This window comes from Centruroides vittatus, unplaced genomic scaffold (genome assembly GCF_030686945.1).
Source record: "Centruroides vittatus isolate TY-2023 unplaced genomic scaffold, ASM3068694v2 contig_3127, whole genome shotgun sequence".
In the NCBI taxonomy this organism is placed as follows: Eukaryota; Metazoa; Arthropoda; class Arachnida; order Scorpiones; family Buthidae; genus Centruroides; species Centruroides vittatus.
Genome location: NW_027122015.1, coordinates 124590 through 152032, shown reverse-complemented (window position 1 = coordinate 152032; position 27443 = coordinate 124590). Strand labels below are relative to the sequence as shown.

General features: G+C 29.4%; 1 protein-coding gene across 1 annotated transcript; it reads right to left on the bottom strand.

Moving 5' to 3' along the window:
• On the bottom strand, window positions 1-27443 carry LOC136973294 (frequenin-1-like). The gene is made up of 8 exons (XM_067268024.1): window positions 27283-27443; window positions 16033-16057; window positions 10838-10886; window positions 10678-10767; window positions 10494-10572; window positions 2006-2094; window positions 1853-1933; window positions 1-610 (listed from the first exon to the last, which is right to left on the bottom strand). Exons 1-8 carry the CDS (start codon window positions 27344-27346, stop codon window positions 518-520), a joined length of 570 nt encoding a protein of 189 aa, XP_067124125.1. The 5' UTR covers window positions 27347-27443; the 3' UTR covers window positions 1-517.

The following is a 27443-nucleotide window of genomic DNA, read 5'->3' as shown; positions in this document are numbered from 1 at the left end:
TTTGTTTTTTTCTTTTATTTCTTATAAAGGTTACACCGGAGGAATAAAACACCACAATCTGACGTCACAATGGGCCGGATGGAAGCGTCGAGCCCACTTTGCTTAAGAGGTGAGTGGGATTAAAGCGCCGATTTAATTTACATAATTTAATGACCGATAAAACTAAAAAGGATATTCGAAAAAATAATGTTAAAATGGAAGATGATTCGAAGCAATTATTTTTTTGAATTTCATCCAAATTGTATTTGACTTTTTTTTTGGCTTGACTTTTTTTTTAGAGCGGAAGAATCAAAAAAAAAATATCCGTTCTGTAATCTGTACCGATGTACAATACAATTGGAGTATTGAAGACAAATTAACGTCGACCATCGACGTCATCTTTTTAAAATACAACAAAATGCAAAAATGTCTCTAATTTTAAGCGAGTCCGGATCAAGGCACACGTTCCAGATTGCGAGTGCTAATATACATATTTTTTTCTTGTTTTTTTTTTTTAGATGGCGGTGCTTAATGTGGATCAAGGTGCGTAGAGGGAAAGTGCTCGAACTATTTTTGGATCTTGTTTAGAACCTTCCTTGAATTCGTCCATGGACAGTTTGTTGTCTTGGTTCTGTTTAAAAAATTGGCAAAAGTTATATTGTTTACAGAACTTTAATCTTACTGTTGATCCTCGATATAACGGTTATCGGGATGTAATAATGGATAATTACAGCGTGTTCTATGACATCCGTGCAATTACCGTATTTGAGAAAAAAGTAGGGTGAATGCCCTCTAGATAGCGCGTTTACGTTCCTGCCAGTAGTGTAGTGTACTTGTTCCCCGTATTTACGACAATACAGACTGTCTCCTATTATATCGGATATAACGAACACTTTATATTAATAGAGGGGAGGCGATGGTCGCTAGTCCGTTTTTTCGAGGGTCAACAGTATACAGTTTTCACGATGTAGCGCTCATACGCTACAAAATGCAATAGAGTATGGTTAACTTTACATATACAATAAAACTGTTAATTATCAATTTAAAACGATAACTCGAATCAGGTGAAAGATGATAGAAAGTGACGATAGTTAATAGAAATTTAATGTAAAGTGTACATAATTTATAGGCCTATTCATTTAATATATAGTGAAAAACAGGAATTAAGATTCAGGTTACATTAAAATACACAATTAATTTCTATATTTAACTGATTTTCGTTATACAATAAATGTATCTGACTTTAATCTTTCAAATTTTATTATTATTGTGTATCACTTTGCATTAAATAAACTTTATTTTTAAACTTTAAACGGCAATTTATTACTTTACCCATTGCACCACATTGTCTATGAATTTATGAATTGTGATTCAAGATGCGAATTTGACTATCTTTACATTTTCAGGAAAATGTTGGAATAATTGTTAACATATATAAGTATATAGTATTGATAACACAGTTTATAAATGGAGAGAGTTATTATAGCAGTAAAGATGCAAGAGGCGTGTATCTGATGAATCGAGTAATATTGGTTAAATTAGCTCGGAATTATTGAGTATTTATTGAAAGAGTTTTCAATTTAACACGAGAATCGTCAGTAGAAGACTTTTTAAATTTGTAAAGACTTCATTTTTCGTATAATTGCAACTATCATTGTTACCTCGCATTTATCATACACGGTATTTTCAATGGTGCTATCATAATGTAGTTTGTGAAGTTTTTTACTGCATTTTTACCATATCAAGAAAATGAGAACTGATACTACTTTTTTAATCCTTCTGTATTGAAAAAAAGGGGGTTAGAGATGATAATTTTATGGGTTTTTAATCAATTAATATCAAATTATTATGGAACTAAAAGAAAGAAATTCACCTTGTCTAACTGTTCGAAAATTTTGTCTACTCTTTCCTTAGGAGTCAATTCCTCCTCTTCCTCTTCCTTTGGTTGACTACCCTTTAATGCATAAAACGAACAAATAAGTAACGTTTATTTCCATAAAATGGCAGTAAAAAATGACAAACTCACCAGCATCTGATAGATAGCATCGACGATATTATACATTTCTTCTCTAGTTATGTAGCCATCGTTATCCACATCGTACAACTTAAAAGCCCCTGAAATATCATTAATAATTATTCATATTGAAGACGATAAATAAGGCAATGATTAATCGATACGAGTTACAAACAATACAATATATATATATATATATGATTTCTAGGTATTAATTATACGGGATGATCCAGTCTCCATACAAACCACCTAAAGGGAAATACGCTTGTAATGAATATGTCTACTGTACATATTCATTACAGCAGAAGTGATAACTGGATACTTTCCAGCCATTCATGGCAATACATGTCCGCATAAGTGAACCCTTTGCCTCTGCTTGAAGACTTGAATCATCCTCTATATTCATGTTACGTAGATTATGTATATATATATATATATAATTTACATATTTATGGAAATTAGGAAAGATGTACATATTTAATTAAATACGTACATTTCTCAAATAGCTTCTATGGGTATGAAACTTATACATAGCTTGTTGGTGCGAGTATTATATCTTTTTTTCTGAGTAGCTTCAAGGATTTTCCTTTGAAGATCATATTTAGGCCTGTAATCATTTACTTGTTACAATAAAGAAATTGATATTCCAAAAGTGTCATCAAAAGAGAAACTCTAGAACAATTTTTCCCCCCCTCCAATTGGATTTTCGAGAATATATTTTTCTTTTAAAGGTCACGATTTGATTTGTTTCTTGTTTCCTAAAAAGTTTTGGGATCATCTCTCGCTTCTCTATTATTTATCTCTGAAAGTCTTGCTAAGTTGTTCCTGAAATTTCTCCAGATATGCACGTAACCGTGGAAATTAATAATGTTAGCCAATCACTGAACTGGTTACAAAGTAAAAATCACTTCCTCCTCCTCTTCCATCATTCTTCACCTTCGGGAAACAGCCGTAGGATTTGGGGCTCATCACCCAAACTAGGTGTTACAACCAATATTGTCATTCACATACAAAAAAAAAAAAGAAAGCATAAGCAAACGTTATCTTTTTAAAAAATGTAACCTAGATATTTAACGTTCAGGTTTCATTTTTAAAGCTGCGTTTATGCAGATGCGAAAAGAGGGGAAACAGGCAAAAGAGAACTTGTAGAATCAGAATTTCCATTTGTGATGCAGTTTTCGCAGAAGAGAAAAATGGAGTTCTCGCGCGTTAGAAGCGAGAAATGAAATTCACAGTTTTCCTCGTCCTGGAAAGTTCAGTCTGTTGGAAGTATCACATTTTTCTCCCCTTTCCTGAGCTGGTGCACGCTTTTCCACTCAATAACGATAAAATGGTGACAATGGATCACGCCAGCAACTGTCGAATGTGAAGAAAATGGCCGGAGAAGCTGCAAAAAGCATAGGGAAGCCATAAATAAAACGAAAAAAAATGTTTATAGAGTAGTTTCGTTTTATTTTTCTTTAACTTTTTCCCGCTTTTGCACGAATGCTATTAGAGTACTTTGCGAGTACTAAACGCGTGACTGTTTCTCATGGTTTTCTCCCCCCTCTCCTGTTTCACTTCTCTCATCTGCATAAACAAAGCTTAAAACACAATCTCTCTGCGTTTTGGTAGATTTTTTCAATTAACGTCTATAGGCTTGGCCGAGACGCTACCCATTTTATTGTAATGTTTTTGCATTATTATTATTTTTCTACCACAAATTTTGCACGCTCAAGTTACGAGAGAAGCGTCACACATTTCCTTCTACATTTCTTGGCAATGTCCAGCAGCTTCTTCGTTTTTTATTAATTTTGAGATGCTCTATTACTTTGTAATTTAAATTGTGCTGCTACCTATCAACTGATGCAAAGATAAGATTCTTTGCATCAATCTATATCTAGCTTCTGCTATGTTTTTGTTTACATTGTATTTATTAGTTTCGTTTTCGCGTATTATTTGTGTCTTTCGGAGAAGGATGACACCCCACATTTAAAACCTTATAAACTATTCAAGTATACAAATAGGTAAAAAATGTAATGTAAATATTTAAATAGCATAATTTAATAATCGATAACAGATTTGTATTTTTTATTACTTAAATGGGCAATTTTTACTAAATTGCAAGTTGTCATGCATGTGTAAAATTAGATCTTTCTATATTTTTACTGTTTAAAACAAGCAGGAAATGGGAAAACAATTACTTTCGTCTATAAATTTGCTCGTATTAATAAAATTTTTAAATATAAAATATATATAAATCCACAGCCGATACAGGTATTAAAACGAGAAAAAATAATACACTGTTTTCCTATTTTTACTTCGAGTGAATGTATTTTTAGTAAAACACAATCGAAAGCAAAGAGAAATAATTGATTTCTGAAGCAAATGTTTTGGTTTCTTTTGAAAGATTTGATTGATTAAGTTTTAACGTAAAAATACATTATACATTTTCAACAATGAGTACAAGAGATTTTATCAATCAGCTCTTCAGACAGATTCAAAAAAATGAGTACAAGAAAATCAATTATTTCTTCTTCTTATATTAATCCATCATATATTTTTTTCGTATAAAACGAAGCATTTTCTTCAACGTCTGATGTTTCGAAAGAGCCAATCAAAAATCAATAAACTAGAAACTGATTCTGAATTTTACTTTTAAAAAATCCAAAAGCTGACGTTTTAACTAAATCAAAATTTAATTTTTGCGTAGTTGAATCATTTAACACATTTTAAACATTTAATCACGTTTAAAAAACGTAAAACAAATATCATTAAAATGAAGCAAATATTTTCTACGGGAGTTAAATCTCGATTTAGCATACATTTTGTTCGCCTGCGAAATCAGCACTAATTCGGGTGTAGCAATATCTTGCGGATCCCTGTGCATAAATACGAAGTGTCAAGATTCGTTTACAAGTTTTTACTAACGCTATACAAAGGTGACGTTATTTAGGAAAGCGCTATATTAAGGTTTGCAATTTTGTAACAGCAGCGATGTAATTTACAGCCGCTCCTTCGAGTAATGAGAAGAGGATACAATTGTCAATTTAATCAAGTTCTAATTTAGTTACGAGTTAATTTATAGGCAGACGGAATTAAGAAGCTGATGATTAAGCTATATAACATAAAAATAGTAAAATTTCCAATAGATGATTTTCAACTATTCAACGATTTTTCGAATATTTTTAGATTTTTTATAACATTTTACTATTGTAAATTATTACTTAAAGTAAAATAAATATCAAAAATAGAATTTATAATGCGAAAAATCGAAAATCTTTCTTGCATACGTAATTACAGTAGATGGACGTTTCTAGGAGTGATTGAAAAATCTATATACAGGTACAAAAATAAAAAATGTTCGAATAATCTAATAAATATTCATAATTATATATATTCTATGAAGAAATAGACAAATAAATTAATAAAATTGTTTGTTGTAAATTATTATATTACCAATACTACGAGTTCATTCATTAACGATGAAAGAAAAGTTTTTAATTTGTGCTACTATGAACTAAAATGTGAGGTTTTTTACAATAATAGATTCATTTTTGACAACAATATTTATATTTTTATTGATTCTGTAGATAAGTTCTATAAGAAATAATTGGTGAAAAAATCAGTTTGAGAAGAACTCTATATTCTAGGACTCAGAAAAACCTCCTCTCTGCTAGTCTCCGCATATAAAACGCCTCTAGTGGTCTCTAGATAGAAAACCACTCTCCCAAATACTTGCTATATATCTACATTATAAATACGATATACAACAATACAACTAACTTGTTGTATTCTTGCTGTACCACTTATACTTAGTTATAAACTAAATAATGCACAAACCGAAATATCTGGAACTTTGAAATTTTTGAAGCAGTTTAAGTCTAGTTTATAAGACTAAAAATTCTATTTAAATAATTACACACACACACACAAAGCATACAAATTTATTAGGGTATACTATAGATTACTCCCTATGGAATTTCGTGTGTTTGGGTATATATCTGAACTCAGGGGACCGAGACGAGTTCAACGATACTCTACTTTTGGACCGGAGACGAAAAATAAAAAAGTTATCATACTTCTTTCCGGCGATCGCGCGATGATAGGGAGTCGCGTCGCTCTCCTCTAAGTCGGCCTCGCTATCGCGATCGGGAGTCCCGTCGCTTGCCGTTAAAATTGCCTTTAGTAGACGTTTCCCCCTTTTTTACCTTGTTCAAGAACTACCGTGAATCGATCACTAGTTTAGCACCTGGCGGCGTGTGGTGGCGCCCATACGAGAGGTCAGTCGGGCCGCCATGTTCGCTGCCATAAGTAACATTAACCGAAATGGCGATCGCGCGATTATCGGAAGTCGCGTCGCTCTCTCCGCTCTCGTATCGCGTGTTTAACGCTCCGGGAGATGACCGTAGTCCGACGTCACGGTTTGCAGACTTTACCGCAAGATGGCAATACTAGCAACTACGGTGCCGTCTGCATGAGAGCATTAAAAAAGTATGGTAACTTAAAAAGTGTGATAACTTTTTTATTTTTCGTCTCCGGTCCAAAAATGGGTACCATTGAACTCGTCTCGGTCCCCTGAGTTCAAATATATAATCAAAGTCCTGAAATTTCATAGGGAGTAATCTATAGTACACCCATTTATTAAGTTAATAATAACTAACTTAACACGAATTTATTATTTCTTTTCTCAATTAAAAAGTTAGGAAATGTTCAAATTAATTCTAATGCAGCTTTGTTAATACATTATTAATTAATCGTTCACAAGAAACTGATAAATTTGAAATAAATTCATTTGTGTCTATAAAATATATAATACTGAAGTTGCACGAAACATTTTACTGCCAGCTGCAGGAACAATTGTTACATACACAATATGTACAGTACGTGGAATAACTATACTGAAAGCGACCAAAATTATACTGAGATGATACTAATGACACTGCATATTACTACTGACTACTTTCAGATATGATTTTAATGGCTTTGACAGCCAGAAGGCCGAGATGCTAAAAGCACCAAATGCTCGCTTTAGAAGACTTTAACCAAAGTCTGGGATCGAGTAAAAAAATTTTCACAGACGATCTGTTCGGGTTACGTTGGGTCCCTTATCTTCCCAGCTAGCCGCTTCCCATTGTCAGTTTGAATGGTCGGTTAGATGAAATAAGACAACGCAACACGAGGACATCTCCAGGGAGAACTTTCTGTGAGAAACATTAGACACGTGAAGAAAACAGAAAACTCCATGCAGCCAGTCGTTAGTAAAGCGTAAACTCCTGATCAAGCAACTAAAATTCAGTGGTTTTATCATTGAGCCACTGACGTGCATTTGATGGGCATGAAGAAAGGTTGAATGAAAAAAGATACCTAAAACTATTGAGAAGCGATACTACTGATAATGATGGCACTACATATAAATTATCCTCTAAAACAAAATAAGAGTATTTAAACTCTTGTTTTATTTCCCTATTATGGAAATCATCTTAACGTAAGATAAGTTTTTAAACTCTCCCCATCTTACGGGCACTAAAAGGGTCTTTTTTTTATCATGCCCATTGTGGGCATTAGGAAAAGCTCTTAGTTACAGGTTTTATTCGCATTTCCATTATGGACCAGACCCATAATTGAGGCGATGAAGGGCGGAGCCCAACACTCACGCAATAGATCGTCTATTGGGCGGGAATCTCACAAATTTTCAAATTCGAATCCAGATCCTTAGAGATAGGAGTTGACGTCTCTAGTACCTCGATTATCCATAATGATGATCCTCAATTTTCTGCTCTTATCTAACAAGATAAATATTGAGTATTAGTAGCCTATGTACTGTACGTCATAATTACACACTACTAATTTGAAGCATTAACTCTTCAAAATTCTGAGTGAGAAGACATAATGTTTGTTTTAAATAATATTAATAGCCACAGATTTTTATTTTACTTGAAAAGTGTCTTCCCATTCTAGTCAATAATGTTGATAACCTTTGTTAATAACAAGATTCTGTTCCATTACAAGGAAAAAGCTATTCGAGAAAGTAATTCCCACGTGGAAAATCAATAAGAGCTACATTAATGGAAGATACTGTTGATCTCCTATCTACAACTACTTGCCAAAGCAATAAAATAAACACATAAATCCAATAATTTCGTCGCGATTCAATAGTAATAATTTTTTTCTAGATTTTAATATATTTTTCAGCAAAAATCAACATTGAAATGCTTAAATTTTATTAAAGACAATTCGTTCCGCTGCTTAGTTAAGCTACAGTGTGGTCGAAAAGTTGGTTAGCCATTATAAAGGATTAAGAGTTACGGTAGTGACACCCTGCCAAGTAAAAAGTCGCTGACCGACTACAGCCTATATACAGGAATCGGAGTTGCTTATTTTCGATTTCTCTGCTTCCCAAACGTCTGAATATCTCGTTCGAAAGATGATAATTTTCTTAGATAGGTAATTTTAGGAATTTCTATAAAGTCGTTGCCTAAATATAAGCAATCTAAAAGTGCAAATATCGCCAAAAAAATGCTCTATTTTCTTAATCCTGCACCGAAGATGCTCCTACAGAAGAAAAACTAATAAGTTTAGAAAGCTTAAATTTTAAACTTGATCCTTCTTCGTTATCAGTGAGGTGCTGGTGAAACTTCCGAATCGATAGGTCAAAGTTCACGGGGTTTTCTCCATAGAGCTATTTTGCTTTTATGTAAGGATAAAATTGCACCTAAATGAATAATTTTTATTCAAAATGTTATCCAGAATAACAAAAGCTGAAATTTACGCCAATTGAAACTTTTTATATGCCATATCGAAAGCGTTTTTTGGGTGGCCGTCGCCGAGCACAGACCGAATTGATTGTGTTATTACATAAAGACAGTCATCGCCTTAGGTCTTGATGTAATAACACAATTATTAACCAGGAAACTATTGAATTCCAAACAAAAACATCTGAGAGGTTAAAAAAATTGCGTCAAGCAGGAAATTATTTCAAATTTTTATCTTGAGAAATTTTTTCTTTCTTTTTGATAAAGATAAACTTGGCACTTCGAATCTGTACCCATAACATTTTTACGTGTATTATTATTTTCTACATTTCTAAGCGCGAAGCTCATCTTTATCAAAGAAAAATTCAAGAAAAATAATTGACTGTAGTGATGTCGGACCTCCTCGTCCTCCCTCACTTGCGGTTTTGTCGGAAAGGGTGCAATCTACCTGAACGCGGAAATAGAGGGTTGTATAAAGGAATAATAAATATAGACAAAGAACCATAAAAAGAAGAGAGAAAAAGACGGGAAGAGGGACAGAGAGAGGAGGTCAGGACACGGGAGAGAAAGGAAGGGTGAAGCGGTGGTCCCTGAGAGTGAAATAAAGTTTTTTTGTGTAGAAGTATTGGAGTGTTTTAATTTTGTGTGACGAACCGACGGGGCGGAATCCGCCGACTCAGAACGGGTTCCCTACATTGACTGTCGTCTAAATTGACAATTTCCTGCTTGGCGAAATTTTTTAAAATCTCAAATGTTTTTGTTTGGATTAAAAATTACAATTTATTCAATTGTATTCTTATAACTCTTTTCTTTTACAAAATCAGTAGGAATTTGTTCCAAATTCAGTTTACGACTTTATTTGCATTCATATGAGAACACAGAATTAATCACGGCTAACTGTATTGGGTCATCACGTTGTCACACATCTACATTATTTTTTAAAAATTTTAAACAATGCGTAAACAACATTAGTTTTAAGTATAGAGAAATTTTAAAAGATTCCCTAAAATCGTCTTCTAAAACATCTTGTTTCTCTAATATTTTAATAAAATATATCCAATATGTCATTGAGTTGCAATTTGGAAATCATGTTATCTCAATTCAAACATTTTCCTCTAAAAGGTGTTATATGGATCACCGGCACGACTCTATTGTTCTATTGTAAAAGGAAAAGTATGATGTACAGGGGCAAGACGCTACTAATTTGAGGTGGCGAGAATATATTTTAAATTAAACAAATTATACATTGCAGCCAGATGTCACAATAAATAATTGCTCATTTCTATTGCATTTTTTTTACATCAGGAGAACTGTAAAAAGAAAATCTGATGAAGACAAGCTGAGAACAATCAAGTACATTCGATTCTACCAGAGTTTGGTTAATTATTAGATTTTTAAGTACTCTTACAAGAGCGTGACACTCATCCCACTACATATCTTCAAAGCTCTAAGAATTAATTGAAGCACAAGTAGCAATTGTTCCATGTAACTAACGATAACTGTTGCTGGAGCATTAACGATTACACTTAAAATTCTAACGTATGAGTTTAACTAAAATATTGGTTCCAATAAGTATAATTAACGAACTTTCAATACGAGTTTATCAAACCAAATACTACTTGCTACGGATCCACACTTGAAACGAATGAAATTTGATATGAATAATCAAATTTTCAGAATAAAAATAGAAAATTTCACAAAAGTTTTAAATATTTCTGTAATTCTCCTGGGTTTATTTAAAAATTTATGTATAAATATTCACTCACAGACCAACTTTTCATCCAAATTTCCTCTTGACGTCACGGAAAGTGCTCGGATAAATTCTTCAAATTCGATGGTTCCATCCTTTGATAACGAAAATTATTATTTTATATGTATAATAATTTTTGAAAATATGGATTTTCATTAAGATTTTTCTTATAAAAATGGTGAAAAATAAATTTAATTTACTTTATTCTCGTCAAATACTCTGAAGACCAAGCGAGCAAACTTGGACGGATCTCCTTGAGGAAAGAACTGTTTATAGATCCGAAGGAAGCCCTGAAAATGAATTATCCATGATTCATGCTATACTTAACATGCGAAGAAATTAAACAAAATATTAATTTACCTGTTCCGTAAGTTGGCCATTTGGGCAATCTTTGATGAATCCTTTGTGCCTGAAAAAAATACACAATTCATTTCGCAGCAATTTTTCTACAGATATAAAAAAAACCTGTTACCAGAAATTAAATATTTTTTAATACTAATTATACCCAAAAATCTTGAATAATCTGATTAAAGTATGCTGAACTTAGTCCCTTAGGTTAATACGCAAAATGTCTTAGCAATGTTTTAAATTGACTTATTCTCTAAGAACAATATAAGTCTCCTAAAGGTTAATTTAAATCATTAATTGATCAAAAAATGTTTTTCACTCGCATCATTAAAGATAATTGCTTCAAAGCTCGATCTCTTTGCAAATCCTGACAAAAGTTACCTAGAAGTTCGAAATTCTCATACATCTCTTGAAAATTAAATTAATTCTTAACGTTGCTCTAGTTAAATCTTGATTTGTATAATTCATCAAACTTTAAAAATTAATGAAAAAAAATATTCAAACTCTAATGAATTCCAAGCATCAGAGTTTGAGACTTGGGGAATTCTTGCAAAATTGCATTAAAAAAAGTTCCAAGTTCTGATACATAACTTGGAACGTCTCCAACAGGAACCCGAGTCTGACCAACACTTTTTCTGCATAATGCTGATTTGGCGAACACTGATTTACAGATGTGAGGCATTAAAAAAGAAAAGATGTGCGAAAGGGTTGAATGCTCCAAAAACTGGTGCTTAAAGGGACAAGGATAAAATAATATGGACCCGATAAAGTAACAAAGGAATTGAAGCGGTTCAAAATTTGAGAGCAGAGATGATAGTTCAGGGAAAATGGAAAATAGAAGAGCAAAAGAGATATTGCATAAAGACGGGACTATCTGAGCAAACAATATACAGAAAAACTTGAAGAGAAATTGTTTATTGCCTGCAATCTTGTGAATGTAAGATGCTACAATAATGATGTTTTACTATAATGGAATACAAGAGATTTCTGTAAGAAGAATGAAAAATTTCCACGTTCTACAAATTCAGCATTGAAAAAGAAAGATTCCTGTAAATCCTTCACAGGACTTTTGTAATAATAAAAATAAACTAATAGTATAAAATAAAACGAGACGACGTTTCTGAACAGTTATTTGCAAAAAATAAATATGCCATGTGTTTAACAGTCTTGTGCCATTATTTGCAAAAGAATTGAATTGTACAGCAAATAAAACATTGCGAATAATTACAAATAATTATGTATAAATGATCATTTCTTTTTATAATTTTAACCATTTACGCTTTAGCTTAATTTCTTATTTTATTGCAAATTGTTCTTAATTGTAATGCTAATTTACTTTATTATTCGCATCAATCGTGAATAAAATATTGACATTTTATAAAATTCTACAATTACTAAATTTAATTCATTTTTTTATTTACTCATATCTTGCAGAAACTTTTATATTATATATATTTAAATTATATTGTTTGCTGTTTTTTTACACCGCAAGAATTTCATGAATTTTTTATCGTTCAATTTTCAAGAATAGAATAATAATAGTCTTTTGTTTCGTGAGAGATTTGCTGACGAAAATCTGAAATCAATTTTCGGTTTGTCTGCAAGTTATCACGGAAATAAGTCTTTCAGACAAAATTATTACGTAGAATTTATTTCGTGCGCTCTATCAATCAATGCTTAAAGATTTTGTTTTCATTGTTAACGTTCACTCGTTAATTTCAGTTAAAATAATGGTACAAGGTTAATGATTTTAAGGCTAATTAATTCCTCATTTCCTCGTTTTTATTGATGGTTTACCTAAAACAGTCCTCAGTTCGATAAAAAAAATTACCTAAAATAGTTCAAGATTTAGCCGAAAAAAAATTGTAATTTTGAAAAAAATTCGAATTCCTAATAAAAATTTTCGAATAAAAGCTCAATTTTAAATCTAAAACTAATAAAAAATTCATTTAAAATTTGAACTGTGTAGCATATTCTCAAAGGAATGAAGAATTAAGAGAGAATTAGAAAATTAAAATAATTACATCTTGTACTTTCGAGAAATCTGATAATATTAATTTTAAAGGAGACTATAATTATGACATACAGCTAACGCTACTACTAAATATTCTTATTTAAGTATACATTATACATCTATAAATAGGTAGGATTAAAATACTCATTTCATTTTCCCTCAAGTCGCCTAGTATTAAACTATACTTTGGCTTTTTCGAACGGATAAAACCTACAAAAAGTATTATTTCTAGAAAACTGAAAAAAAATGAATTGTCTTACATGTTTTTTAAATCTTAATTCATCATTTATTAAAATTTAGTAGCCAATTCATTATTTATAGAATTTTTAAATTTATTCTAATTAGCGAGGTTGAGGCCGAAGTTTTCAACGCGAAAACGTGTACGCCGGACGTTCAGCGCCGCCTTCCTGTAAGCCTAGAAGTTTGACACTAGCGTTTGAAACGTCGAGCATGATTCCACTGACGTTCCAAACACTAGTGTCAAACTTCTAGGCTTACAGGAAGGCGGCGCTGAACGTCCGGCGTACACGTTTTCGCGTTGAAAACTTCGGCCACAACCTCGCTATTAACAAATGATTTTCGGCAGAGATTCTCAACCTGTAAACTGCAGGTCCCGGACGGGTTCTGCGATATTCACATTAAATGTGTTAAAATAAAATTTAATTAAAAGTAGTTTTATTTAATTGTCATTCTCTAAAAATTCCATAGTCAACAATAATAAATGTTAACTTAGTCCTCAACATTTATTTACAGCAAAAAGGAGACTCAGAAAGATTAGAAACCATTGGCTGAAAGTACTTCCTGTACAACATATGTGTAATATATAACTACTATTTTAAGTAGTTTACATGACATTTTATGAAAATTGATTTATAGTCTATAAACAAGTAATTTCCAGGTGTAAAGTAAATATAGAATCATTAACAATGGGAACTCAGCCGAACACACTCAAGTGAGAACTTGTCTATGTTATGCCCACGCTGGTAAGTTTTCATTAGTAAATCACTTGGCTGATTTCATTTGTGGACACACTTATAAGTGAGAACTCGGCATGGGTGCATTCATAGAGACCGAAAACTCGCCTACGAGGAATATCTGCAAGTGAAAATTGGCACATGAAAATAATGCCAGAAATGTTTAATATCTCAATAATTACATGTTCATTCTAAGAAATTTCACTCAAAAATAAGAAAAAAATATTCGGATTTCTATTTTATATTGAACACCTTTTTAATAAAGTCGTTATTTATTAAAAATAGGCTTACTTTTATTCAAGATAAAGCTCTTTAATACTGGTAATTCGCCATCCTAAGCTCATATTTTATAGCCCATTTACAAGTAAAATGAAATTTCGATAGAATTTGATACGTGAAATTTTACACCAAAATTTTTATTTTAGTTATTGGCGAATGTTATAAATTATTTTGAAACTAAATTCTGTTATTTTTTAACGTTACACAACTTACATTAATTAAGTTATACCTTTAAATCTAATTAATTAAACGAAATTTTAGTAATTAAGTAACCGCATCCAATAACACGATCAGACTATTTTATAACTTTGGAACTAGCAAATAATTTACTGCTTTTTAGGTAAATGAATTAATTTACGCCGTTTTGCTTCGAGGAAGGAAAAATGGCAACAATTTTAATGAATATAAGGTAAATTATCCGCTTCCCTAATTGAAAATAGCATAATTTGCCTGCTTTTTCTCAACGATAAAGGATGAGTTATCTTAGGAAAACAGTAATAAGTATTGTTGCCTTTTTTTAAGATAAGTTATCTCTATTTTTCAGGCAAATAATAGCTTTATTTCTCTTCATAAGAGAGTGCAAAGTAACATATACTCTTTTCACGGCTATATTAAATAGCGTACACAATGTTTTTAATTAGGCAACTCGAATGGTTTTAATTAACCGAAATTAGGTGGCTTTACACCTTTTTACTCGGGCACTTTCGCGGCTTTTCTCAGTCAAAATGACCTATTTTAGTTGATAAAATTATCAAAAAGGTATGTAACTTAACATTTTAATAAATAAAGGCGATTACCTCTGCTCTGACGAAAAATAAGAGTACTTACATCATACTTATCATAAAGCAATTGATGGTGTTTTTCATTTAATTAAGCAATTCATGTTCCAATTTTATAAACCTTGAATTAATAGTCCGCTTATATAATATACTTTTGTTTGTTAAAACGTAAACAGGGAAAATGCTTGTAATATTCGAATTACGTTGAAACGTATTAAAATGTCAATAAAGCTTTACGGACAGTATGAACAAAAAATAATCAAGTGTACAGTCCGATCGATAGTAGCTATAACTGGAAATTCTATTTGTAATCATTATACAATGAGGAAGCAAAGGTTTAATTATATTGAAGACGATTATAACACACTCAAAATTGCAGTAAACATGATTAATTTAGCATCTCAAAGCTTTATTAAGATACTCCAAGTTTATATTAATAACAATATACAATCCTAAGATATCTCCATTTGTAATGAAGTCCTATCGCAAAAGGAAGGTTTGGCAAAGTAGCAATGCCCGTCTCTAAAGATAATTGCCTTGATAATTATTAAATTCTTAAAACTGTCGGCTATTATTTAATCAAATTATCATAAATCTGTCTTAGTACATCATACACAACTTTAATATTATTAGATTATTTTAGTAAATTAGTAGATTATTAATAAAATGTATGAAGCAATCAAAGGATTGTTCGTAAATCTCTCTATTATTATTTTAATTTTTAATCTAACAATAACCGAATTATAATTTTTTAAAGTAAATAACAAAGAAACTAATATAAAATTCCATTTTTTTTGACGATTTAAATTAATATTTAATCATCTTTAGACATTCATTTCACTTAATTTGCATAAGAACAGAATCAGCAAGCGAAACAGAAATGCGATTTACATTAAAATTTAAACAAAAATAATAATAAAACAAACATTAAACACGCCATTTAACGGATATAAAAATAAAAATTAAATTAAATCGGGTGTTAATACCACTAAAACATGAATTTATCTTCGAAATTTGAATTTTAGTAAAGGTAATTTACATATATTTTTTTTTTTTTGAAATGAAAAACTATTGTAATTTAATTATTTAATGTTTTAAACGAGGTAGAAAGATGCATTTCACCTTTAAATTTAGTAAAAATAGTGTTTAAAATATACTCACCACTGCCTGATCTCTTTCTCGGTAACTATAAAAAGAAAACTTCATTTTAAACAAAGAAGATCGATGCACTCAGAATTAATATCAGCTGCAGTAGACAGGAACAGCCTCTGGTTAACTCTACCTTTTGTTACGAAGTACATCTGACAGAATCAACTAACGAAGATAAGTCTTGCCTCATAACAACTTTAAGTAATATTCTAAACGCAAAAATCGATAGATAAAGAAAAAAAGGAGTGGGATGCATCTACCTTGAACAGAATCAATCTAGAATTGTAACGTTTTAATTACATTTACGTTTTTAAAACCGTGTAATTAAACATTTCTTCGCATTATAAAGGCCAACGTTTAATACTGTGTAATGTACAATTAACGGTTTTATTTTTGAATTTCATATTAACGGTCGAATTGTTTGTTAGAGAAACGTTACAGGCAGTGTTGCTATAGTAACCAGGTGAAGGGTCAACTAGAAGAGGCTACGCCCGTCTCTGCTACTGAATCAGTAAACTGTAGAAAATTATTATAATAAAATACTAGAATATATGCAAATTTTAAAAGTAATGTTTAAAGTTCGAAGCTTGTTGCGGTTTATTAATTAAACGCTATTTTATTCTACGTAACACTTAAATTAGTACGAATTAAGAGGAGTATTAATTGCTTTAATCTAATGTATTTTTATAAAAATTTCGATGTAAAAATTTATAAAATGGAAAAGAAATTTTAGTTGATTATTTTACTGTAATTGTTTAGTAAATTGAAAAATCGAACAGTGTAAAGGTATTAGAATGCATACATAGAATTATGGTAATTAGATTAGTTACACTTGGATTTTATTCCCTTCTTTTCCATCTTGGCAAATTACATTGTTCCAAACAGTTAAGGTGTGATAATTCATAAAACCATTAAAAATATTACTTTTATATATATATATGAGTAGAAGTGTTTATAGATTTTATTCTGTTACTTTAAACGTACAAAATTAAGGAAGAGGTTCAAAATTTGAATCGAATCTCTTCGTTACTTAAGAAAATACACGAAAAAGAAATCTGATATTTGTTATAAGTGAGTATTTTTATGAAATTTCGTTTCAAATGCGGATAATCTTACTACAAATCTGTGCCAAATACGAGTGTTTATTGAAGAATTCTGTGTTACGTACGAGAATTCCATGCCGGATATGAATATTTATAACGGAAAAAACATGTTAAAAATGACGTTGAAACTTTGCAAAACGATATCTTTCTACGTACAAGAAGGATTTATATCATTAATTCTACGAAGACATTTCATTTAGATTATAAGTTCTTGTTCTGTAATGTCATATAAGATATGATTTTGGAATGTTTATTATTTTACATCCTTCTAAAAGTTAAACTTGACAATATAGAAGTATGAAGGTCTACTTTGATTCATACAAAAAAATAAGGATTTTATTTAGGTGATACTTAAAACAGAATCTTTAGAATTAATGAAATTCCCTATTTAAAGATCTCTCTTTAAAAGTTGTAAATATAACTCAGTTGCATTTTCCTTAAGAGAAACAATTAGAAAAAAAGGGAAAAATATAATGATAAAATTTGGATACTAGCTGGGTTATGAAATAGGAAAATGATAAATGACAAAATTACTTTTATTGCCACACACCTCTTTATATATGAACCGTATTTCTCATTTAAAAGAAATTTAACCTTTAACCTTTTCGTTTAACCTTTCTACAGTTGTTCGATTTCAGCGAATTGTAAAAATTCGTAATGAATGAAACCAAATTAAATTATAATGGAAATAAGCTTCGTTTTCTCATATTCGAATATAGAAATAGCGGGTGACCCAAAAGCATACATCATTTTAGTCTTTACAATGGTTTATCACTTATAAACTTTACAAAGCTTGCTGGAATGAAATCTTGTTTAATATACAAATTTACAACGCTTTGACGGATTATTCGGAGATTTACACGGTTAACTGATTCTTGGGCCGCACTACATAAATATTGTTTCGATTCTAACCAAAATTTGTGTGTGAAAATATATGAAATTCATACAATATCAGATTTACAGGTTTAAATTAAAGATTAAATTAAAATATTTATTTTATTTTAGTAATTTTTAATTAAATTTATCATTTTGAACGACTTGCACAAAACTATTATCTTCAGCATTTTATTGAAATTTCAATTACAAAATTACAATTTTCTTAAATAAAATTCCTTTTAAATCTTAAATTAAAAACAAAGTAAAGGTGGAATTTAACGTGAGCTTTGTTAATTTCCTGTAGGAAATGCTCTAAGGTGTATCACCTTTAGGGAATTAACTAAAGTTCTTTGTAAGTGATGCTCCAAGATAATTTCGTTAATTCTTTGGAGCATCACGAAGTAATTAAACGTTTAGTGAGTGACAGATGCATTTTCGAGCATAAATAAATCAAGAATTTTGAGCATTAAAAATAACGTCAGCATTACATAAACCAACTTGCCTACATACAGTATTATCTAATTTGACGATATTTAATAAGACAAACTGTAGGTGGTCTGCTCTTTAATCTTGATCATTGATCTGCCTCTTTCTTCTATCGCTAAATAAGAAAGAAGCAGATCGTTAATCTGCTCTTTTCTTTCGTTAAAGAAATTTATAGGATCATTTATGTTATTTATCCTTATCGTGATATTTATACAAAGGAAAACATAATAATCCCGAAAGAAGCGATATTATCTTTACACATTATTTGCCGTATTATTCACTGCAAAAATGTAGCCGGTAACTGTTTAAATCGGTATTTTTTAATAAAAATTTTTTTATAACAACTTGATTAATAATAAAATTTAATTTACACGGATATACTTAAAATATATCCATGTATGTTATTGTTTCATGTTATGATAACGTCCATTTATTTCGCACAATATAGTGTAAGTAACGCAGAATTCCTCTTCTTCGACTTAACTGTTTAGTAGAAAGCGGTCGTAAAGTGAGCCATGGTACTTCTATTAAATCTGGTGTCGTACATCGAAATTGCGTAGGCCTACACGGAAATTGCATTTTTAAACTATCCACGAACGTAATCTCAATAATATTAAGCTAAGGAAATGGCATGGCTCGCTTTACGACGGTATTCTAGAAACACATTAAGTAGTAAACGCAAGGGTCTACTGCTTTATTTAAATATTTTAACATCTATTTTGACAAATAAAACTTTTTTTTTTGTATAAATTCGCATAAAAATGTTTACTTTCCGAAAATCAATCTTAAATAATAAAGAACAATAAGACTTTGAATGAATTACAACTATATATAAACTATCCTTAAATTTTCTAAAATAATAAAACTTCGTTAGATTTTCATTTCCTTATTTTTGAAGATTTTTTTTTATTTGTTTATTTTAAGTGAGAAGAGAAATCAAGCTGTCAATCCAAAGACAGTTTTAGGGTCTTAGGACTGACAGTTTGATTTCTCTTATGTCATTCTCGTCACAAGATTTATCAAAATAGATTTCTCAATAGATGAAATGATATAAAAAAAGATTTGAATTTTTAAAATGCTCAAGAAATTTTTAACTCTTTCCTCCTAAGAGACACTAAAATTTCTATTAACTAATTAAATCTTGCAACGAGTTACCAGAAACAGGGCCATATTTACATGTAAACTAAACAAGCTGTAGTTTAGGGCCTCTCGATTTTTAAATTTGTTGTTTATTAGATGGAAGGGTCTCTCTTATATGTTACACTTCAGGACCGCAATGGGTCTAAATCCGCTTTGACTATTTCCATTTTCTTATAAGATTTCATCTATATAAAACACGGAGTATGCATTATTCATATACCTTAACATTTTCTCTAATACTTATCACAAAGATGAGATTAAGATTTATCACAAAGGAATATTTTTATCATATTTTAAAGAATAGAAGTGAAATTTAATACATTATTTAAAGAAAAACACGAAAATCTCTTATTACAAGAAGTGAAAGAAGGATAAAATTAAGAAAGTAAAGCATTGTTTACAGTGAACTTTCGATTTAGTGAACTCTCAAAGGGCTGAAATGAATTGTTCACTATACCAGGAGCAAGAGTTCAGTATATACATAAAGAATAGCGAGGACAAATAAAATTTTCCACTAAATCAAAACTTCATTATATTGAGTGGCCAATATATCAAGAGTTTACTTTATCTCGAGATTTCCAGTCGCGATAACTTTTAATGTTATCACGTTGATTACATAATTATTCACGTAAGATAAATTCCTCAATCAATCGAGACAACTTGATGAGTGAAGTGTAACAGTATAATTTGTTATGCCTTGGATATATTTTGGAGATTAGAGTAAAATCTAATTAAGAAATCAAAAAAGAATTACGTAATTTCTTTGTAAAAGAATTTATTTTTAGTTACGACGACAATTTCAACGATCTGTAAAAGTTTATTACAATTAAGATAGCGTTCATGGACGTATTGTTTTCCACATCCAGAACTCGTTTACAATTACAAACAAACTTGAATAAAAGCTGAAATTGTTGCAATTTCTATCCTTTCAATGTTTCATGTTTCAATCAGTTTATCAAGAACAAATTCACTAAAACAGAACTTGAAACTTTCAGTAACCAATTACAGAATATCTTAAATTTTCAAGAATATTTACATTCTCGAAATCTGGATAGATTATTATTATTATTGAAGCAATAAATCCATTCTTTAATGTTTCCACTTCGAACTAATTGTAATTTATTATTAATTATGAAATGAGAAAATTATAAGTTTATACACAGAGAGGCGGTGTTTGAAGGACTTGTATGAGAGTTGAAAAATAGAATTACTGTAATTGGATAGTTTCAATATTTTAAGATACGAATCGTTAAATTTACATTGATTCTTATTATTTTATATAATAATTGTATCTTAAGTATAAATGCTTATAAACTCGTAACACGTATGTATCAAGGTTTATCTGTACAACATGGCTTCCATATTAACAAAATTCTAGTTAAAATTAGAACTTTTAACTTGAATTTTTATATTCTATGGCTTCATAGGTATCAACCAATCTACTAAGTTCATATGTATTAAACTGTAATAAACTCTTATAGATATAATGGCATTAAAAATAGATAGATTAAAAAGTTTACAGGTATGTTTAATATTTATCTTAAAGAATCTATACACAGTATTCTTCCTGTGTCCCAAGATTACCACACGTCAATCCTATATCTCGAGGACACGGGCCATCCTCCTCCCATGGGCAGCCATATTTCTTCTTATAATGAATATAGTTAAACAAGTTTAAGTATATATTTTAAAATTATAGCTTTCTACGAATAATTTTAAAATTTGACAACCTTTAACTCATATTTATTGTCAATTATCTGTTCCAGTGTTAATATAAATTCTATGCCTACAAAATTCACATGAGAATGTACTTTATATTTTTAATTTTATTATTTTCTATTTAAACTGTCGTTTTAATCTCACTTATAAATTTAAATATTTAAAAAATAAACACTTTTTATACTAAATAAGTATTGATTCTTATATTGATCGACAGGGATGCAGTTTGCAAAAAACCTATAAAATCGAATATTTGCGCTGTTTACTTCATACATTTCTCCATAAACATTTACATATTAAATGTAAAATTGCGTATTTTATACGAATAAAAGGAAGCAATTTAACTAGATTAATATTACAGTATTATTATAGAGTTATAACTATACTTTAAAGAATCGAGTGTCAAATTTATTTGATAATTCACTCCAGTATATTTTTGATTAATTTTAAATAATTAAATTTACTATAATGGTAGAAAGTTATAAAATATTAACCGTGTTTCTATTTTAATCCTAATTATTAGAAACAAAAATGTGGTTTATGTGCAGCAAAGTCTGGAAATTTCATCGTTAGTCAGAATTTTTATGTTGGAATTAAATTCATTATTTATGTATTCAGAAATAAATGAAAATATGTCAAATATTAAACATTTTACTCAAATATTTGTTTAAAAAAAATCAGTTTTTGATTCGTAAATTTCGTGCTTAAAGTGAACAAAGTAATAATCTTTTTCATTTACTTCAAAGTCAAAAGTTCATTTTATGAAATAAAATATATTTTAATTATAAACTGAATTTTAAAAAAATCACACAGTTTTTATTTAATTTTAAAAATGTATAAATAAAAATAAGTATATTTTTAATAAATTTAATTTTGTGAAGTACTTTGCTAACTCAATACCGCAACTTGTAGTTGGTAAACAGTGATTTAAATAATGGTATTAAAGCGGATTTACTAAGCTGTACTCAGAAAATGTAGTGAGGTTGTCTGTCTACCCACCAGAAATTTCTTGAACGAAACACACGCAGTGGCCCAAAATCAGTTAAACATGTTCTATTTTTGTATGTTCAAGTACACTTATGAATATAAATGGTGAACTGAGTTTATGCATTGAACAAGAAGGATAATATTTTGAATAACTTTTCGTAAGGTTTGTAAACAATAAAACATTAAAATAAATTGCAATTTAGTCTTTACAATGGTTGAACTGATTTTTGCCCACCCTACACACAGAATTTCAATATTTCTCATATCTTAAATCAATTGTTTTCAATTTTTAATCTTAAAATCTTGGTGGAAGTATTCAAAATTTATTTATTAATAAAGATAAAACTGAAGTAAATTAATAATTTAGTTTAAAAATACTTAGATTTATGCAAATTAACGATTTTTATACTGAATGGGATTTTTTTTTAACATTTCAATGATTCCATTCGATTTCAAAGAGCATTTTTCATATGTTTACATCCATTTTGTTTCTTAATTTACCATAAATTATGCGTAATGAAAATACAAAAGTTAGTCAATCCGGTACCTACGGGATCACAGTGGTTCCGGATTAACGACAAAATTCTATGTTATAGGTGATCTGAACGTTGCAGATCACCTATAACTTATAGAATATAATCAGTCTGAAGATGATGCAGTGCATGACTGTAATGTTTGATTGAAAAATCTGAAGAAAAACATTAGTGAACACAATCAACACAATGATTCATGTGCATATAATACAGTAGTTACATGTACGCGAATGATTCCGCCAGCTTTATTTCTTCCCGTGGTCTTTAGCGCACCCGAATCAAGACCTGATTCAGGAGGTGTGCCCGGGAGTCTCCACAAAATTAAAATAATAAAAAAAAGATACACGAAAGCAAGTAGAAAGAAATGATTCAAGAAACGAAATACAATAGACTTTTTCTCACAAATACCGTGTAATTTTAAAATAGAGAATGCTATAATAGAATTTGCACAGGCGTTAGTCGTTACGGGAGTCCCCACAAAGAATTCCATTCCTGGTGCAAACAATATTAACAGGTCGTATCACCATTAGATATTCTGGATGATCGGGTGCCGGATTAACGAACTTCTACCGTATTTAAATAGATATTTTACTTCGTATTTTATTTCAAAGATTTTTTTTCGTAGATAAGATCAGTAAGATCTTATTTTAATACAGAAATCGATCATTAATTTGCATAAATTCAGCTTTTTTCTAAATCATAAAATTGATTTTTCTTTCTCTGTAGTACATTTTAAATAAATATAATATTGTTTCACTTAAATTTTAAGTCCTCCTTTTTGATAACCATTATAACAACATTGTAAAAACAACTAAACATAACTTGGGCCACCCGGTACTTTTAAAGAATTAATGAAAAACAATAAAAGTTGATCCTACATTTTAAAACACAGTGTATAAAATAAATCTATATTAATACAATTATTCAAATTACTGTAGTACGTAAGTTAAGACTGTACTTCAATTCATTGACGAAGCACAGTTTTAACTTATGCAACATATAATATATATTATTATTCATTGACTTACGTAGCGTATGTAATAATAGTAATAATAACCATCACGAGTTTGAAATTAAATGAAAATTTCTATAATATTTTGAGTAAATTGAGTTAACATCAACAATTCAAATATTTAAATATAAGTCAAGAGAGGGATTTAGAATGTGAATTATTGTTAATAATAAACAATTTCACAATGTTTAATTACATAAATTAAACATGTTTTAAGCAAAAATTGATGCTGTTTAACGTCCAGAATTGAACAATCTTTTAAATCAATAAGACTAATATGGTGTAGAAATCGATTGAAAGCACGTTCGAATTTCATACACAAAAGATACAAAATAGATATTTTAAATATTATAAGTAAAAATTTTATTATTTTCCTTATTCAAGTAAGTATTTTATTACATGATTTCAATGTTAATTACGAACGTTGCTTGAAAGGAAACCTTAAAGATGCATTAAATTACAATTGGTTCGAATGTAAACAAAGAGTAAAACTCTCACAATTAGAGTGAATTTACAGCTATTTATCATTGAATTTTATGCATTTATATTTAGATAAATGCTATAAGAAGATTAAGATAGATGTTTAATAGCGTTTATATAATTTAAAACAATGGAAGAAAATTGAAAATAAAATCCTCCTTACAACGGACTCGCCTACAAATGCAAATCAGTTATGAAGTGTTTCGTTTTGTAGTGGATTTAAGTCCTGTACAAATGATTTTGTTTCAATTACTATTAGGAAAAATAGTAAAATCAGTTATTTCTGTGCTAATAAAATATTTATATCCGATGAATAAACATCGTATATTTATCTTCTACGGCTCTAGAATAATGCATAAACTGGTCATTAATATTTAAACTTGCAAATACTAAGACACTACAAGGTGACATTCTAATTAATAAAACCAACTTTTTAAACGTTTAAACTTAAATTTTTTATAATATTTAGCGTACAAAATAAAGTATAAACATACTTTCATTAAAAAATTAATATTTATAACACTAAATCAACAACATTATTTAGCTTTTCAACCTTTCCTGTCCTGATCTGCCCTTTAACGTTTCTCTCCCGTTATCGAGGATTTCTCGATCTACCAGTTGAGATTACAATTTTAGATTTGAAACAATGTTTTAAGAAAAATCTCTGAAATATATGCCGAAAATATACATAAAATTGGATATTTTCTGGAAGGAAAAAACTATTCGTGAATTTTCAACAGCTTAAAATCTGAATAATCCATTTTATCAGTAGTAAATTGAAGCCCTACTTTCATCAAATATACATACAAGCAACTAACTGTATTTGTTGGACATCTGTTCGAATACCACGCAACGACATACATTGCTTAGTATTGATTCCAACAAATTACGTTTAAATATTGTAAATTTGCAGTAGTAGAAGTTGGCTTATGTAATTATTTAAGGTCTTTGCAATTTGTGGAACAATTCGTTCATCTAACAGAGAAATTCGGAGAGAACTTAAGAATTATAAACGTATCCTCCCTTCTATACCGAATCCTTAGGCCATCATTAAAGTATCCAACCTCATTTTACAAAAAAGCAAAACTCTTCAGATAACGTTTAAAAGATAAATATTGGAAAGAAACGTTGTTAATGGAGATAAAAAGCTTTTGAAAGTAATAAAATTGATGCGAAATGCCAACATAAAAGATAAATTTATTAAGTTTTATGGAAATACACATTTATAATCGCTAAAGAACGATTTTGATTTGTAAAAACGTTTCTCAAAAGCTCCACCTTCGGTTCAGAAATAATTAAAATTTTTTAAACTTTTCTGGCGACATTTAAAACGTCATTAGATGTTATTCATAAGCTTTCTTTCAATAATAAATGTTTTAAAACACGCCCGACAGCTTTTATCTTTACTAAAAACGTTTTTAAACGTATCTCAAGATCTTTGACATCTCTAAAAAAAGACGTTTATAAATGGTTCTCAAAAGCTTTAACTTTACTAAAATCGTTTTCAAACACTTCTCAAGAGCTTAACCTTCATTAAAAACGTTTCTCAAGAGCATTATCTCCATTAGAAACATTCTAAAACACACTCGAGAACTTTTTATCTAGTGAAAATACATTTTCAACACTTTTATTTTTACTAGAAACGTTATTAAACGTTTCTCAACAGCTTTATCTTTACTTAAAAAGCTGTTATTTTGCAGTTTTATAATTATTTTTACCCATATAAATGGTCAAAAAAATTTAATTTTTAGCACCATTTCAAGTTTTAAAATTATTTTAACACCAATCTAAACAAAAAATGTAAACAACGTCTGAAAAAAAAATATTATTTTTATAAATAAATGAATGGAATAAAACGTATCAAATATTAAATCTTACTGCCCGGAAAATTATTTGAATATTCTAACCGTTGAATAAACAATAATTATTTATAAGAAAATTAAATTTAAAAATAATGATAAACTTACAAAATAATAAAAAAAAAGTTTAAAATTCTGTAATCCTTTTTTACTTTCGAGTATAAAATAAAACGAAAATGACAAATGTTTATTGGAGAAACGTGGGTTAATAATTGAGTTTTCACCTTTAAGTTTTAAAGATCTATTAAAAAAATAGTTTAAATTTGTTTTTTTTTAAAGAATCATCTTTAAATTTATGTATTTTTTACGATTTTTAGAGGATTTATTTATTATTATTTATTTATCGAAGATAAAATAAGTGTTAAAAATATTCACTTTATGACTTTTTTGAATATTTTAAAGATGTATTTTGAATTTTTAGATGATTTATCTTTAAATTTTTGTACTTTTTTTTCAAGATTTTTAGTTATTTAAAATTTATTCACGTATCTTTTAAAAAGATTTGTTGAAGTTTTTGAACATTTACTTCGAATATGTTAAAGTTTTTTTTTTTTAATTTTAAAGATTTATTTTTTTTTAGGTTTCTTTGATACATTTTAAACTTTTTGAGGAGTTTAAAAGTTTTAATTCATTATTTAAATTCAGCAATTAAATTTAGAATTAAAAAAATGAGAGAGAAATAAAAGTATTTTACGTAACCTTTAAAATACCTTCGAGACACGAACAGAATTAAATCATCTTATTTTAAATAATCGAGTAATTTTAGAGATAAAAAAAAACATATTTAAGACGTTTATGGATTGTTTATATTAAAGTTTAAAGGTAAAAAAAAACTCTGAAAAAAATCCAGCAGAAAAGCAAGATTCATTCACCTGTCAAATGCAGAAGAGAAATCACCTGATAGACTCTTATCGTTGCATTATTGCTAAGTGAAAAGTTACTTTAGATATGATTTATAGATAAAATATGAACACGTTTCGAAAAAAAATCAAAGGAAAATAAAGTGATAACTTTTATAAAACTCGAAAAAAGTAAGAAAATAGTAAATAAGTAAGATAATAACTTACAGTAAGTGTCTTCCACCAACTTGTTGACGGTCTCCTTCTTCAGCTTGCTTCCACCTTTCCCCATAACACAAAATAAAAAAGAAGTTTTCTGCAGATCCTATTTGACTCTTCTTCCTCGTAGACTTGTTTGCCTTCAGTATGTTACCATGGTAACTGCTTAA

Excerpts from the sequence above, each read along its gene's own strand:
- LOC136973294 (XM_067268024.1), bottom strand. The coding sequence starts at position 27,346 with ATGGGGAAAGGTGGAAGCAAGCTGAAGAAGGAGACCGTCAACAAGTTG. Across the intron at positions 2,095-10,493 it reads TTTGGATGAAAAGTTGGTCT|GGGCTTTTAAGTTGTACGAT; the intron begins GTGAGTGAATAT and ends ATGATATTTCAG. Across the intron at positions 611-1,852 it reads TTTTCGAACAGTTAGACAAG|AACCAAGACAACAAACTGTC; the intron begins GTGAATTTCTTT and ends TTTTTTAAACAG.